Genomic DNA, 14,894 nt, shown 5'->3' with positions numbered 1-14,894 from the left:
ATGGTATGTGCATCAATTATCTAAATTTTGATCATGATAGTATGGGGCCTCACCTTAAAAATATATGCTCTATGGGATTAGGAGGCTGAGAGCAGTTGAAGTACGCACATGAGGTTCTCCACATGATACATACAAGGGTGCTTGCATAGGTGAACTCTTCTCTATTAGTTTGATGAGACAAAAATTGGTCTAATGAGTCTGTCATTGCCCTAAGATGGTGCACCATAAGCTAAGAAAAATCTTTGTAGTTGTTGATAGAGGCTCATTAGACCCTTAGATCATGTACCATTTCCAAAACTCATGTGTTGTCCTTTGTTGTTGGTATAGCAATCTCACATATGAGAAGGGTTGAAGACTTGTGGCACTAATTGATTCTCTAAGGGACCTATAGCGTACACCAAGCATGTTGCTACTTTCTAGGAAAATATTATAGCAATCTCACATATCAAAAGTGTTGAAGACTTCTGACACTAATTGATTCTCTAAGGCAACTATAGTGTACACAAAGCATGTTGCTCCTTGCTAGGGAAATCTTATTTGAACAAAAAAACACCCTTCTTCAAATGTGGTTAATTGGGTTGTTGGGTGTGTTCAAAGGGCCAACATGCAAAATCTACATGAGTTGGGACTTGTTGCAACACACTTGTTGTTGCTGCATAAACACAACAAAGTCTTGAAACGTTTGCATTGTGATCGGATCAAACCACATTCCTTGTTGCTCTTGTTGCTCCATAGATTTGAAGCTTCGTGTTGAGGCCGTCAATAAGGCTTTTGAACCCTCACTCTAGCCTATTTTGTATTATAGGTTACAATGATCATGATTTGTATCCAAGACCCTCGTGATTTGCTCAGTGGGACTGATGTCTTTGTGAAAGTGCTATACTTGTGGAGTCTGGTGCTTGAGTACATAGAGTCGGTTTCTATTGAAGAAATTTTATGTCCTTTGCCTACTTTTGCTCGCAAAATGAAATATGCATGTGGACTTGGAACCAAATTTGGGAGATGGGTGTCCTTGTAGGCTGAAAACGTGTAAAACCTGACTAATTGATCTCCATCCTTCAACTCTCTGGTCATCTTTCTCATTTGCTTGGTGTGATCTAAACTGGAAAAAGAGGACAAGGTCTCCTCTTCTGATATGCTAGATTGCTTTCTATGCTTTCTAGAGATTTTCTTAGATCTGATTTTTTGGCTTTAACTTTTCTTCTTCCACTTCTTCTCATCCTCACTAGGACTAAAGAAACACAAATTGTTAGAACTTATTGTTGAAGAAGAAGAAAAATTTAGGTCATCCTCGAAATGAACACGCTTTTTTCTGCACTCAACTTTGCTTAATTTCTACTTCATCATCGACTTGAGAGGAGAATGGATGGCCTCATGACATCTAGAGCGGGCCTCTTCAAGTGTGTAAAACTGGTACAATGTGCTAGGTTCCCTTTAAGCACATTTAAGTTTGGGTCTTCGTAGTGACTTCTCCAATTGAGATTGAGATTGAGATTGCGTGCGATTGTGATTGAGAGTGAGAGTGTGATTGAGATTGATTTTGAGATTGAATAGCTCGGGGGTAGTCGGGAGGTAATGACACTAACTACTCTCTTCCTGTAATCATTATCTTGTATCCATAAAAACTCTTTATTTCATCTATTTACTTTGCGTACTCTGTATACTCTTTGTTCATCAATCTATTTCGCTCTCTTGTGTCGCATCATAACTACCACATACATGGTAACAAACACACTGTTTCCCACAACATTTTTATGATGCAAAAGTTGGCACTTATGGACCTATAGTTATTGTTGGAAAAATTTAATGCAAAAGACACGAAAAAAGTTGAAAGGTCTCTTTATGGCACTAACATGAACTGATCAAAGTGCCTTTGACTTCCAATGTCTTTGATAACCTAGCTTTTGTGGAATGTGAGTACGTGTAATTTATAGTATCTATACATGGGATGCCTTCAATGTATATTATACTCAAAATTTAATCACCTTCCATGTTGCATAATGTAGGAGTCTGATACAACGTATTGCCACCAAAAAATGCAAAATTTGTGTGGAGGAGACACAAGGGAGTACTTTTCAAAAAAAGGGAATATACAAAGCAAGCTATGTCATGGCTTTAAATCCAAAGAGTGTATTTATAAGTAAAAAAGTGCATTTCCCTTGTGGTTTTGGGAAAGAAGAGGTGCAAAATGACCCCCTTTAGAGTATATGAGGTTACACATGCACATATCAGTTATGATGAATGAGTATACTTAGTTTTGCATGTCATTGTTTTTCAACAATTTCACCTGACCTTATACCATTTTCATGCTTGTATGAAATATTGTCTAATGGATATATTGGCCAAGGGTGTTGTTGGAATGACCAAGGCATCTATTCCGACGCAAGATAAGCCATTCTTATAGTGGCTGAGAATGCATGTCTATTGGTGGTAACTGGAATGATGAGCATAATAACAACTGAGAATGATGATGTTAAACGTATATATGAGTACAATATAACTAAGGCTTCTAGTATAGGGATGTATTGAGCTTGGTGGAGAAGATGGAGTCCATGCATAGGTTACATGTGATTACGACTTGTCTCTCAAAGAGGTAGTACAAGCTTCACAAACCGATCCGTTTGGCAAAGCATTTGTGCGATGGATTACACACACACACGCACACACACACACACACACACACACACACAGAATAGGTGATTTTTTGAAAAACAATTATTTAGAAAAAATCATTTTTTTAAAATATCATTCAATCAACTCTACCGACTACTTAATCTTGACAAGGACCTCCCAAGGTAAATTCCACCTTACCGTTTAAAATCCTCTCTTCCAAAACCTTTTTGAGATTCATTGATGCCTCTATATCAGATTGGAGTTTGTAGGCCGGAACCTTTGCTTTGGATTTCGTTGCTTCCTTCTTCTTCTCTTTAGGGGCTTCCTGCAAAGGAACCTCAGGGGTAGGCATTTGTTGTGGAGAACTTGATCTAGGAGGCACTGTGTGGTTTCTACCTCCACTCCTTGTGTCCCTTTTTGAAGGCCCTTCATCCCCATTCTCACGCCTACATTTCTCTTCAATAACGGCCTCGTTGGCTTGAAATTTGGCAATGTACGCATGCGCTGACAAAGAATCTACAGGGTCATTCCAACCTATTTTTAGCCAAATACACTCTCCAGCTTCATGAAAAACTTTTGTAGGTATTTTACCCTTCATAGCAGATTCTATTGCACATGGCCATTGCTCTCCAATCCCATTAGGTTCTTCTTCTCCAACCTTGACTAATCCTTTTTTCTTGATAGGCTCTATCTTCAACCCATAGGCAGCATCAAGAACGATTGGGGCTTGAGTAGGGTTAACCATCATTTTTTATCTCCGTCATTGTCACTCAGATAGCAATGAAATGCATCTTCCACCTCATTCCACTCCGTCTTTATGCCGTGTTCTACATCCTTATCCTCAAGTAGTAACTCTAAGCTTTATTGAACCTCTTACTAAAACAGCCTTGTCTTCTCCAAGTTTAGGGTATCCTTCTAGCTAGTTCTTGACAATTGATCATATCGGCATGAAAATCCCCTTAGCAGTTCAGTAGGTGAAAGACCCTCGTTTGGCCTAACTACATCCCACTCTAACAAGTCCTCTTTGTCATACATTCAAATTTTTCCATAAAATACTCTTCCTTTAAGGCTAATTTTAATGCTTCCCAAGTTTTCCCATGCTCATTTCTATTTCGCCTTACATGTTCTCCGATCTCAGGAACCACAACTAGCTCAAAACTTTGTATCATCTCTGCTTCAGGCACTCAATGTAGCTCAATCTCTTCTTGAACATATCCACAAAGATACTTTGTTACATCTTTACCATTAAATTGGTCCAATTTCTTCACCACTAATTGAAGTGCTTTGGTTGAGGAAAGCTCCCTCCTCTCAGCAGCTTGGGGCTGCTACATAAACATTCCAAAGGCTTGAAACATTTGCATTGTGAAAGGATCAAACTGCACCCCTTGTTGCTCTTGTTGCTCCATTGATTTAAAGCTTTGTTTTGAGACCTTCAATGAATATTTTGACTCCAGCCATGAAAGTTCCACTTTTAAAAATAACCAATATTAACTCAAAACTCTTGTGTGTTTAAAGATTATGGAGTGCTCTTCGACATGTTAAAAACCCTAAGTTGACGCTTCGATTCTTCATTGTGACCATTTCATGGAAGCTTCATAACTTCATTGGAGAAGCCCAAGTACTTATTTGAGGAGTTAAAACCCTAATTGGAGGTCTCACAATCTCGAACACATAGTGGACACAGCACGAAACTACACTAGCACCCTGGATTGGAATGGTTGTATCTCCTTGCTTATATATCCAAATGAGCTCATTATTGGTTTTATAAGTTCCTTCTCAACTTCAACAATAACAGAACGATTGTTGATGTGGCATTTTGAGCCATTTTGTGATATGTTTAGGCTATTTTTCACCGTTTTATGGCCGTTTTAGCCCTTTTTGTCCAAAAATGCCCCTTTTTGTCTGTAAAACGTCCAAAGGAGCTGGCAAAATCCCTTATTTTTAGGAGAATTTCCTTTTACCTCAATTTTAACGCTAAAACACATTTTCTCACTTGGTAAGCACTTTGGACACGTCTTTTACAGCCGCACACGAAACCTGCTACTCTTTGCCAAGATTGTGCACATTGAACTTTCTAGGCAAAACGAGCATGCCACTCTGAAAAAATTAAAATTTATACATTCATAAATCGAATGACACGTGCTTTAATGTGGTAAAACATGCAAAAATTCCACATCCCCGGCCTCGCCTGCCCGGCAAGGTATGTAGACGCCTGCAACGATGGCATCCGTTATATATCACACTATGTACATTGCAACATTTGGTCCCACACATCAAAAACATTAAGAGTGAGGTAGATATTTTTATTTTCACATTATGCACGTGCCACCGTACGACATCGTTCTTACCCCTCACTTGATGTATCTCTTTCTTCCTAATAATGTACGATTTCTTCTACTCTTTCCTTGCACATTTATTTCTTCTTGTTCCTCTTCTTTGTTGACACCATATATGACAGACCCAATTATAAGCTTGAAAATCTTGTAGCAATAATTTCTTCAATGTACTTGTTGCGAGCCTTTCTCACTTAAAAAGATAGTTGGTGGTTTCTTTTAATTAAAAACATATGGTAATTATGTTTAACTTAGTTACCAACTTTGATGCTACAGTATTCTTCATTATTTCCCTTTACAAATTTATTACACAAAGGTCTCACTGTCTCAAATACAAAGTGGACGTGGCACGAAACTACACTAGCACCCTGGATTGGAATGGTTGTATATCCTTGCTTATATATCCAATAAGCTCATTATTGGTTTTATAAGTTCCTTCTCAACTTCAGCAACAAAGGAATCATTGTTGATCTGGAATTTTGAGCCATTTTGTGATACTTTTAGGCTATTTTTCAGCATATATGGCCGTTTTAGCGCTTTTTGTCCATAAAATGTCCAAACAAGCTTGGGGAATCCCTTATTTTGAGGAAAATTTCATTTTAGCTCAAATTTAATGTTGAAACACATTTTCTCACTTGGTAAGCACTTTGGACATGTCTTTTACACCCGCAAACGAAACCTGCTTTCTTCTGCCAAGATTGTGCACATTGAACTTTCTAGGCAAAACGAGCGTGCCACTTCGAAACAATTAAAACTTATACATTCATAAATCAAATGGTGCATGCTTTAATGTGGTAAAACATGCAACAATGCCACATCCTCGGCCTCGCCTGGCCGGCAAGATATGTAGACACTTGCAACTATGGCATCCGTTTTAGCATATATCACACTATGTACATTGCAGCATTTGGTCCCACACATAAAAAACATTAGAGTGAGGTAGATATTTTTATTTTCACATTATGCACGTGCCACGGTACGACATCGTTCTTACCCTTCACTTTATATATCTCTTTCTTCCTAATAATTACGATTTCTTCTACTCTTTCCTTGCACATTTTTTTTTCTCGTTCCTCTTTTTTGTTGACACCATATTTGACAAACTCAATTATTAGCTTGAAACTCTTGTAGCAATAATTGCTTCAATGTCCTTGCGACCCTTTCTCACTTAGAAAACAGTTAACTATCACTTTTTATCTCCGTCATTGTCACTTGGATAGCAGTGAAATTGCATCTTCGACCTCATTCCAATCCGTCTTCATGCCATGTTCTGCATCCTTATCCTCAAGTAGTAACTCTAATTTCTATTGAACCTCATTACTTGCAGCCTTCTAAAAGGGCCCTGTCTTCTCCGAGTTTAAGATAGCCTTCTAGCTAGTTCTTAACAATTGATCATATCGGTGTTCAAATCCCCTTAGCAGATCAGTAGGTGAAAGACCCTCTTTTGACTACGTCCCAATCTAACAAGTCCTCTTTGTCATCCTTTCAAATTTTTCCATAAAATACTCTTCTTTTAAGGTTAATTGTAATGCTTCCCAAGTTTTCCCATGCTCATTTCTATTTCGCCTTACATGTTCTCCGATCTCAGGAACCACAACTAGCTCAAAACTTTGTATCATCTCTGATTCAGGCACTCGATGCAGCTACATCTCTTTAACATATCCACGTAGATACTTTGTTACATCTTTATCATTAAATTGGTCCAATTTCTTCACCACTAATTGAAGTGCTTTGGTTGAGGAAAGCTCCCTCCTCTCAGCAGCTTGGGGCTGCTACATAAACATTCCAAAGGCTTGAAACATTTGCACTGTGAAAGTATCAAAGTGCACCCCTTGTTGCTCTTGATGCTCCATGGATTTAAAGCTTTGTTTTGAGACCTTAAATGAAGATTTTGAACCCTCACCCTTGCCTATTTCACGCTAGGTTCACCAAAAAAATGTGTCAAGAAGTGTGCAATGGGGATAGAAAAGGGTTGGGCCTCTAACTCTGAGGATTCATAGCAAAATCAAGCAAGGTGTAGATTGTTTCAAACTAAAAACACACTCAAAATGAACAAAACTCCAGCCATGAAAGGTCCACTTTGAAAAATAACCAAGATTAACTCAAAACTCTTGTGTGTTTAAAGATTAGGTGTAGCCTCGCTCCCAGTTGAATAGATGTAGTGCTCTTTCGACCTGTTCAAAACCCTAAGTTGACGCTTCGATTCTTCATTGTGACCATTTCATGGAAGCTTCATAACTTCATTGGATAAGCCCAAGTACTTATTTGAGGAGTTAAAACCCTAATTGGAGGTCTCCCAGTCTCGAACACATAGTGGACGCAACACGAAACTACACCAGCACCCTGGATTGGAATGGTTGTATCTCCTTGCTTATATATCAAAATGAGCTCATTATTGGTTTTCTAAGTTCCTTCTCAACTTCAACAACAAAGGAACCATTGTTCATGTGGCATTTTGAGCCATTTTGTGATATTTTTAGGCTATTTTTCACCATTTTAAGGCCATTCCACCCTTTTTGTCCAAAAATACCTCTTTTTGTCCGTAAAATGTCCAAACAAGCTGGGAGAATCCCTTATTTTAAGGAAAATTTCCTTTTAGGTCCAATTTAATGCTGAAACACATTTTCTCACTTGGTAAGCACTTTGGACACGTCTTTTACACCTGCACACAAAACCTGCTATTTTTTGCCAAGATTGTGCACATTGAACTTTCTAGGCAAGACGAGCGTGCCACTTCGAAACAATTAAAACTTATACATTCATAAATCAAATGACGCATGCTTTAATGTGGTAAAACATGCAACAATGCCACATCCTCGGCCTCGCCTGCCGGGCAAGATTTGTAGACGCTTGCAACTATGGCATCCGTTTTCGCATATATCACACTATGTACATTGCAGCATTTGGTCCCACACATCAAAAACATTAAGAGTGAGGTAGATATTTTTATCTTCACATTATGCACGTGCCATTGTACGACATCGTTCTTACCCTTCACTTTATAAATCTCTTTCTTCCTAATAATGTACGATTTCTTCTACTCTTTCCTTGCACATATTTTTTTCTTGTTCCTCTTCTTTGTTGACGCCATATTTGATAGACCCAATTATTAGCTTGAATCTCTTGTAGCAATAATTGCTTCAATGTCCTTGCGACCCTTTCTCACTCTCAAAAAGAGTTGGTAGTTTCGTTTAATTAAAAACATATGATAGTTATGTTTAACTTAGTCACGAACATTGATGCTGCAATATTCTTTATTATTGCCCTTTACAGATTTATTACACAAAGCTATCTATTTGTTTGTTGTTGAGGATAACCAAACATAGGTGATGTGGTGTTTTGATTAATTTTAGGAGGACACCACACATGAAACACCGTGACAACCAGTTTAAGATTCATTTATCTATCATTTGAAGTGTAGAACCCAATACATGTGCATGCTCACATCCAAACTTGCATATTCCCATGAGGCCAAATGGTATGTGCATCAATTATCTAGATTCTGATCATGATAGTATGGGGCCTCACCATAAAAATTTATGCTCTATGGGATTAGGAGGCTGAGAGCAGTTGAAGTAGGCACATGAGGTTCTCCACATGATATATACAAGGGTGCTTACATAGGCGAAGTCTTCTCTAGTAGGTGGATGAGACAAAAATTTGTCTAATGAGTCTGCCATTGCCCTAAGATGGTGCACCATAAGCTAAGAAGAATCTTTGTAGCTCATCATAGAAGCTCGTTAGACCTTTAGTCGTGTACTATTTCCAAAACTCATGTGTTGTCCTTTGATTTTGGTATAGCAATCTCACATATGCGAAGGGTTGAAGACTTGTGGCACTAATTGATTCTCTAAGGCAACTATAGCATACACCAATCGTGCTTCTCCTTGCTAGGTAAATCTTATAGCAATCTCACATATCAAAAGGGTTGAATACTTGTGGCACTAATTCATTCTCTATGGCAACTATAGCGTACACCAAGCATGTTGCTGCTTGCTAGGTAAATCTTATTTGAACAAAAAAACACCCTTCTTCAAATGTGGTTAATTAGGTTTTTGGGTGTGTTCAAAAGGGCCAACATGCAAAATCTACATGAGTTGGGACTTGGTGCCAACACACTTGTTGCTGCTGCATAAACACGACAAAGGCTTGAAACGTTTGCATTATGACCAAATCAAACTACACTCCTTCTCTCTCTTGTTGCTCCATAGATTTGAAGCTCTGTGTTGAGACCTTCAATAAGGCTTTTGAACTCTCACCCTAGCTAGCCTATTTTGTATTATAGGTTACAATGATCATGATTTGTATCCAAGACACTCGTGATTTCATCAGTGGGACTGATGTCTTTGTAAAAGTGTTAGATTTGTGGAGTCTGGTGCTTGAGTACATAGAGTCGGTGTCTATTGAAGAAAGCTTATGTCCTTTGCCTACTTTTGCATTCATAATGCAGCGCGAATACAATAAATAAATGCCAAAGGGGACGCCTGTCTTTGGATCCAATGCAACTTGGCTTGGAACTCCGTCGTACTGCGTTGACTCTCCTCTCCTCTCTCTCTCTCTTGTGCTCCCGTTATAAAAGTTCAATTATTTGCAATTTTTGTTTGTGTCTTGCTATTGATTTTATCACTTGGAGTATCCAAGCCTACAACAACTGGCTTGTGATCTGGTGGACATATTGACTCCGATCTAGAACACTTGCAATGCTACATACATGAACAAGAAACTTGTGGAGAAGAGAGAATAACACACCACTCTCAGGGTGAATTGGAAAGAAATACCTAGGAGAAAGGAACACATGTCAATGCTAAGACTGCAAAATAAGATGTGAAGATCAAGACATCATGTACCCAGGCTTTGCAAGAGAAGTACAAGGTGCTATAGATAGTCATCCACTAGACTATTAGTCCTATACGTGGCACATAGAAGCACCTGGACCAAAAGGAAGTTTGTCCCATTTCACTAACCAAATTTTCCACCTGATAGTAACAAAATAGACTTAGGATCCGCTGACTCATCAATATTCCTCCTGTGCTCAGGACGTCACATGTATGGAGAAACCTACACTAGCTAGTAGCAAATCATTATGTACATGTACAATAAGACAAATAGCAAATCGGCTGAGCGTGGAGCTAGTACAGTAATCCAAAAAGAAGAAGCTTTCGCCCGGGCTTGGGGCTTGCTCTGGGTACCGCGGAGGGCTCATCGGCACTGCTATCGGGGGTAGGATCGGCCTGTGCATTAACAGAGGTTTCAGCCGGCGCCGCTGCTGCTTGATCAGCTGCACTAGGGCTGCTCTCATGCGGAGCTGAGGCGGGGAGTACGTCAGCGCCGGAGCTAGCCAGTGTGGGCGTGGGTGCGGGGGACGATGCCCGCGGTGGCGTTGTTGACGGTGCCGGTGCTGGGCTGACTGTCTGCAGTACAGGATCCATGAACAACATGCCGATGCCATAGCCGTCTGCATTGAACACCTCGCAGCGCGGCGCGATGGCCTCCCCCACCACATGCAACGACACATCGCACTTCACGTCTCCGCCCTCCGCGTCGTAGCGCGGCAGGAGCAAGTGGAACTGCCACAGTGTCAGCGCCGGCGCCGACTTGAAGCTTTGCACCTGGAGCCGGCATCCGTAGCTCAGCGCGGGCATCTTCAGGTTGCTCAGGTATTCGTCCTTGCGCTGGTAGAGGTGCCAGTAAGAGCCATCTGGCGCCGAGGTATCAGCGCCTTGCACAGGGCCATAGTCCAGATCGCCCTGCTCTTCCACACCCACCCCGCACCACAGGTCATTCACGGTGCCGTTCTCCACGCCATCGGCCATGTTCTCCACCTCCATCCGCCACTCGACGCTGGCCCTGCCCACCACCAACTGCGACAGCACCACCGCCAACAAAACCAGGAGCACTCCCGCGCCATGAAACAACGTCTGCTTCGCCATCGCCATATTACAGACGTAGCTGCTTGTATAATACTATGCGCACACAAATGAACTTGCGAAATAACGAGAAATGAAGCGCCTTTTATAGGGCAGCACCGCCAAAAGCAACGCGCTGCTTTTGCCTTTTGCTTTCGGAGAGGCTTCTAATTTGCTAGCCTTAATTCGAAGCCAAATTGGGGGAAACATCAAGTAAGTTTGACACACCATCTAGTAAGTTTGAATGGATCTAGTAAGCCCTCCCATGAGGAAGAGCCTAGCATTCCGACCACATACTTCTCGGGGGCATGTCAAATTCACATTTTTACACGATTCTCTCACTAGACTATTAACTACTGGATCTTCGCAACTCAAGAAAGAGACTCACTCCGGCTTGCAAGCTGCCAAATTTTGAATTTGCCGGCTCCAGCTAGATATCATTAACAATACTTCAAAAACTATAACACCTAGCTAGATATCATTAACAATACTTCAAAAGAGAGAGAAATTAAGCAATTGACAACATTTGAGGACCGGATTTGCATGGAGCCGGCCCCCCCTCCAAAAGGCTTGGTACTATGGTTTCTCCCATCAAGAGAGACATTTTACAATACAATTCTTTGTGTCCCTTCAATACTAGCTAGTGCAATGAAGACGGAAACTTCATGCACTAAGCAAAACACTTATCAAACATAGCATCAATTCCCTCACGGTCTCAGACCCAAGACCTCACACACCTTCGAAGATGGTGAGAGCTAGCGGGGTATGAGAGTAGATTGAGAGGAAGAAGGAGTATTCTTACGAGAAATCTCCTCACATAATCACTCGTATTAGCATAGCTTAGCTTAGTAATTAGCATGGTAGAGGAGATGAGCATGCATTGAAGCTTGGCTCTTGGTTGGATTTGCATCACAAAGCCAAGAGTTGTTGATGTAGGCCTCCCTTCTCACAAGCTTGGAGTAGGTGGTAAGCTTTCCATTAAAGCTTGAGAAGGAGAGAGAGTCTTCTTTTCTTCGCCCACGAGATTGTGTGAGTGTGTGTGTGATAATGCCTTGCAAAAATCAGCCCCCTCTCTCTCTTGGTCAACCCCTCTTGCTATTTGCTCAACCTCACACCTCATTGGACCTCCCCAGGCCTAGCCAATGGAAATTGAGGAGCATAAGTGATACTCTTCTGACATGTGTCCCCCTTTCCCCTTTGTGAGAGCTTTAGGTAATTACTTAATCGAACTAAACTCTCATTGGACCCCTTTTCCTCCTGGCCAATAGGAATCAGGCAAGCTATTTGGCTGTCGAATGCTCATTGGACCCCTTGGGAGACTGTCCAATAGTCTTCTAGAGAGCTTAATTCTTATTGGTTCTTTTATTAAGTGTTTTTAAATTAATTAAACTAGATTTACTCTAGCTTAATTCTTATTGGTCCACCTCCAAGGCCATCCAATTATAGGAATTGATTAGGACACCTTGTGGGCATCTGGGCTAGGGAGCTGACATGTGTCCCTTATTCCCTTTGTGTAAAGGGAGCTTGTGTGTGTGAGAGAGAGAGAGAATTTCTCTCTCATCTCCTACTTCTAGGGCTCGCCCCCTCCTATGTAGGGATGGTTGAAGACTTTTGGGACACACACAAAGCATCCAATTTCCCTAGGCTATTGACCTTTGGACAAAACCTTTGAATTTTGGAACCTGAACATTTTGGAAGTCTTAATGGGCTAAACCTTAGGGTCTTTTAAGCCCATTGGTGCACATTGCTCTTTGCAGATGGCCCCCCTTTTGGATCCCTATTTTCCCTCCTTTGGATCCCTACTGTGGTCAGTCTGCTAGTTTAACCAATATTCTAGCTTTTTCTCTGCTGTCACTTTCCCATATTAAATTATCAGTTTAACATGAGAAAATTATTTAGGAGAACTAGATATTGATTATTATGAAATTACCTCTCTCTTGAAATCATAGTTGTTCTCGACTATGGGGTAGAGAAGATAAAGTATATTCATTAGTCCTTTTTCCTAGCGGGTAGAGGATCCCTATGTTACCCTACGACATCGTTCCAGAATGGATGACTAGTCCATTTGGCCCTTGAGAGCCTAAGCTGCCGCAAGCATGTCTGCACATTAGTCCTGTCAATCTTCCATAGTAGAGTGACAAGCTCTACTTTGTGTTTGGGAGACGTCATCTCCGCAAACTTGATCTAAGCATGCATACTACTTCATTTTTGTGCACAATAAAGAAAAAGAGAGTCTTATAAGACAAAAACTTTGTTCATTTTTAACATTTGTACATTTGCTTACTCTAGGGAAGCATTGTAAGCATTGACAAGGTTTAGGTTATCCTTTAATTGTATGCCTTGCATCCATCTAGCATCTTCAAAAGGATAATTCTTAAACTTAATAAGACATCGTTGGATAGTCTTACCACTTCTTAGTACCTTGTCTTCATGTCGGAGAATGGACTCCGGCTGTAGCACCTCTTCTTGGTCCTCGATCTCTGGTGGGTCTTCAATAGTAGGTTCTTGATGTGGCTCTCCTTTGTAAGGCTTTAATAGGCTCAGATGAAAAGCATTGTGTATGAGCCAATGACTCGGCAACTGGAGTTGATAGGCCATCTCATTGATTGGCCTAAGAATCTGGAAGGGACCATAGTACCTTTTTTCTAACTTAGCATAGTACTTTTGGTGTCCCGTAGGATTCTTGCCTGTCATGTGCCTTAATCGAGCCTTGGGAAATTGTAATAAGACCCAATCATTTTCTTTAAAGGCTTGGGCTCTTTTGTGCTTGTCAGCAGGCAGCCTTTTGCCTTTGCTGTGAGATAGAGATAGCATCCTTAATCTTTTGAAAAGATTCTTGTAGGTCTCGGCTATACTCATCTGCAACGAAGATCTTCCCGTGTACCTTAAGTAGCAGGGGACTTTTTTATCTTCCCTCAATTACCTCAAAAGGTGCTTTTTCCGTGGAAGTATGTACAATATTATTGTAGGCATACTCCACTAAGGGTAAGTACTTCTCCCATTGCGATATTTGATCTACTTCCATTACATAGGTTTCTAGTAGATCGAGAATTGTTAGGTTAGCTATTTCACTTTGGCCATCCATTTGCGGGTGATAGGCCGAAGAGAAATTTAGCCTTGTCTCTAAATTCTCAAAGAGACCCTTCCAGAAATTACTGGTCATTCTAGGATCTCTATCCGACACTATGGACATTGGCAAGCCATGGTACTTGAAGATTTGTGAAATGGAGAGGTTTGCCATTTGATGGGCTTTGATAGTCTTTTTGACAGGTATAAAATGAGCTTGTTTACTGAACCTGTCTACTATTGTCCATATTCTTGTATTCCCATGGATAGACTTAGGCAATCCAAAGATAATATCCATGGATATGCTCTCCCATGGTGAATTTGGGATTGGCAAAGGTTGAAGCAATCCAGGTTGCTTCCCACTATCAAACTTTGTTTTTTGGTATACCACATATTTAGAAACATACTCTTGTATGTTTGCTTTTATGGTAGGCCAATAAAAATATGTTTCAATCCCCTTTAAGGTAGACTGAATCCCTCTATGCCTTGCATAAGGAGGAGCATGAGATTCATACAATAGTTTCTCACGTAGTGAGCTAGTAACACATAGTCTATTGCCATAGAGAAGATAACCATCTTGTAAGGTAAATGGTTCCTCTTTCTTCCCTAATGCAAGGGTTTAAATCACATCTCCAAAATCAGGATCAATAGCATACTCATCTATCATAGAAGATAGATCATTGTGACTTGCTATGGAAACCGCATTCACTCTCGGCCGTCTTGAGAGTGCATCGGCTACTTGATTATGCTTGCCAGCAATGTGAGAAATATGAAAATGAAATTGCGAAAGGAAATTTGCCCACCTCATTTGTTTGTCGGAGAGCTTGGTCTGCCTCATGAAGTACTTAAGACTTTGGTGATCCGTTTGCAGAATGAAAGGAGTCCCCAATAAATAGTGCTTCCATGAGTCTAAGGCATGTAGAACTGCGAGGAGTTCCTTTTCATATATGCCTAGGGCTTTCTCAACAGGGTCGAG

General features: G+C 40.6%; 1 protein-coding gene across 1 annotated transcript; it reads right to left on the bottom strand.

Annotated features, from left to right (window-relative positions):
- Positions 1 to 9,784: 9,784 nt before the first annotated feature.
- LOC147449655 (uncharacterized) lies at positions 9,785 to 10,891 on the bottom strand. The gene has a single exon (XM_086522673.1). It carries the CDS (start codon positions 10,880 to 10,882, stop codon positions 10,076 to 10,078), a length of 807 nt encoding a protein of 268 aa, XP_086378799.1. The 5' UTR covers positions 10,883 to 10,891; the 3' UTR covers positions 9,785 to 10,075.
- Between the last annotated feature and the right edge of the window lie 4,003 nt (positions 10,892 to 14,894).

Source organism: Adiantum capillus-veneris, chromosome 10 (assembly GCF_014529385.1).
Source record: "Adiantum capillus-veneris isolate H3 chromosome 10, ASM1452938v2, whole genome shotgun sequence".
Classification (NCBI taxonomy): domain Eukaryota; kingdom Viridiplantae; phylum Streptophyta; class Polypodiopsida; order Polypodiales; family Pteridaceae; genus Adiantum; species Adiantum capillus-veneris.
The sequence above is the reverse complement of the archived record's forward strand: the minus strand, read 5'-3'. Positions and strand labels throughout refer to the sequence as shown.

Coding starts and splice junctions, on each gene's coding strand:
- LOC147449655 (XM_086522673.1), bottom strand. CDS start 10,882: ATGGCGATGGCGAAGCAGACGTTGTTTCATGGCGCGGGAGTGCTCCTG.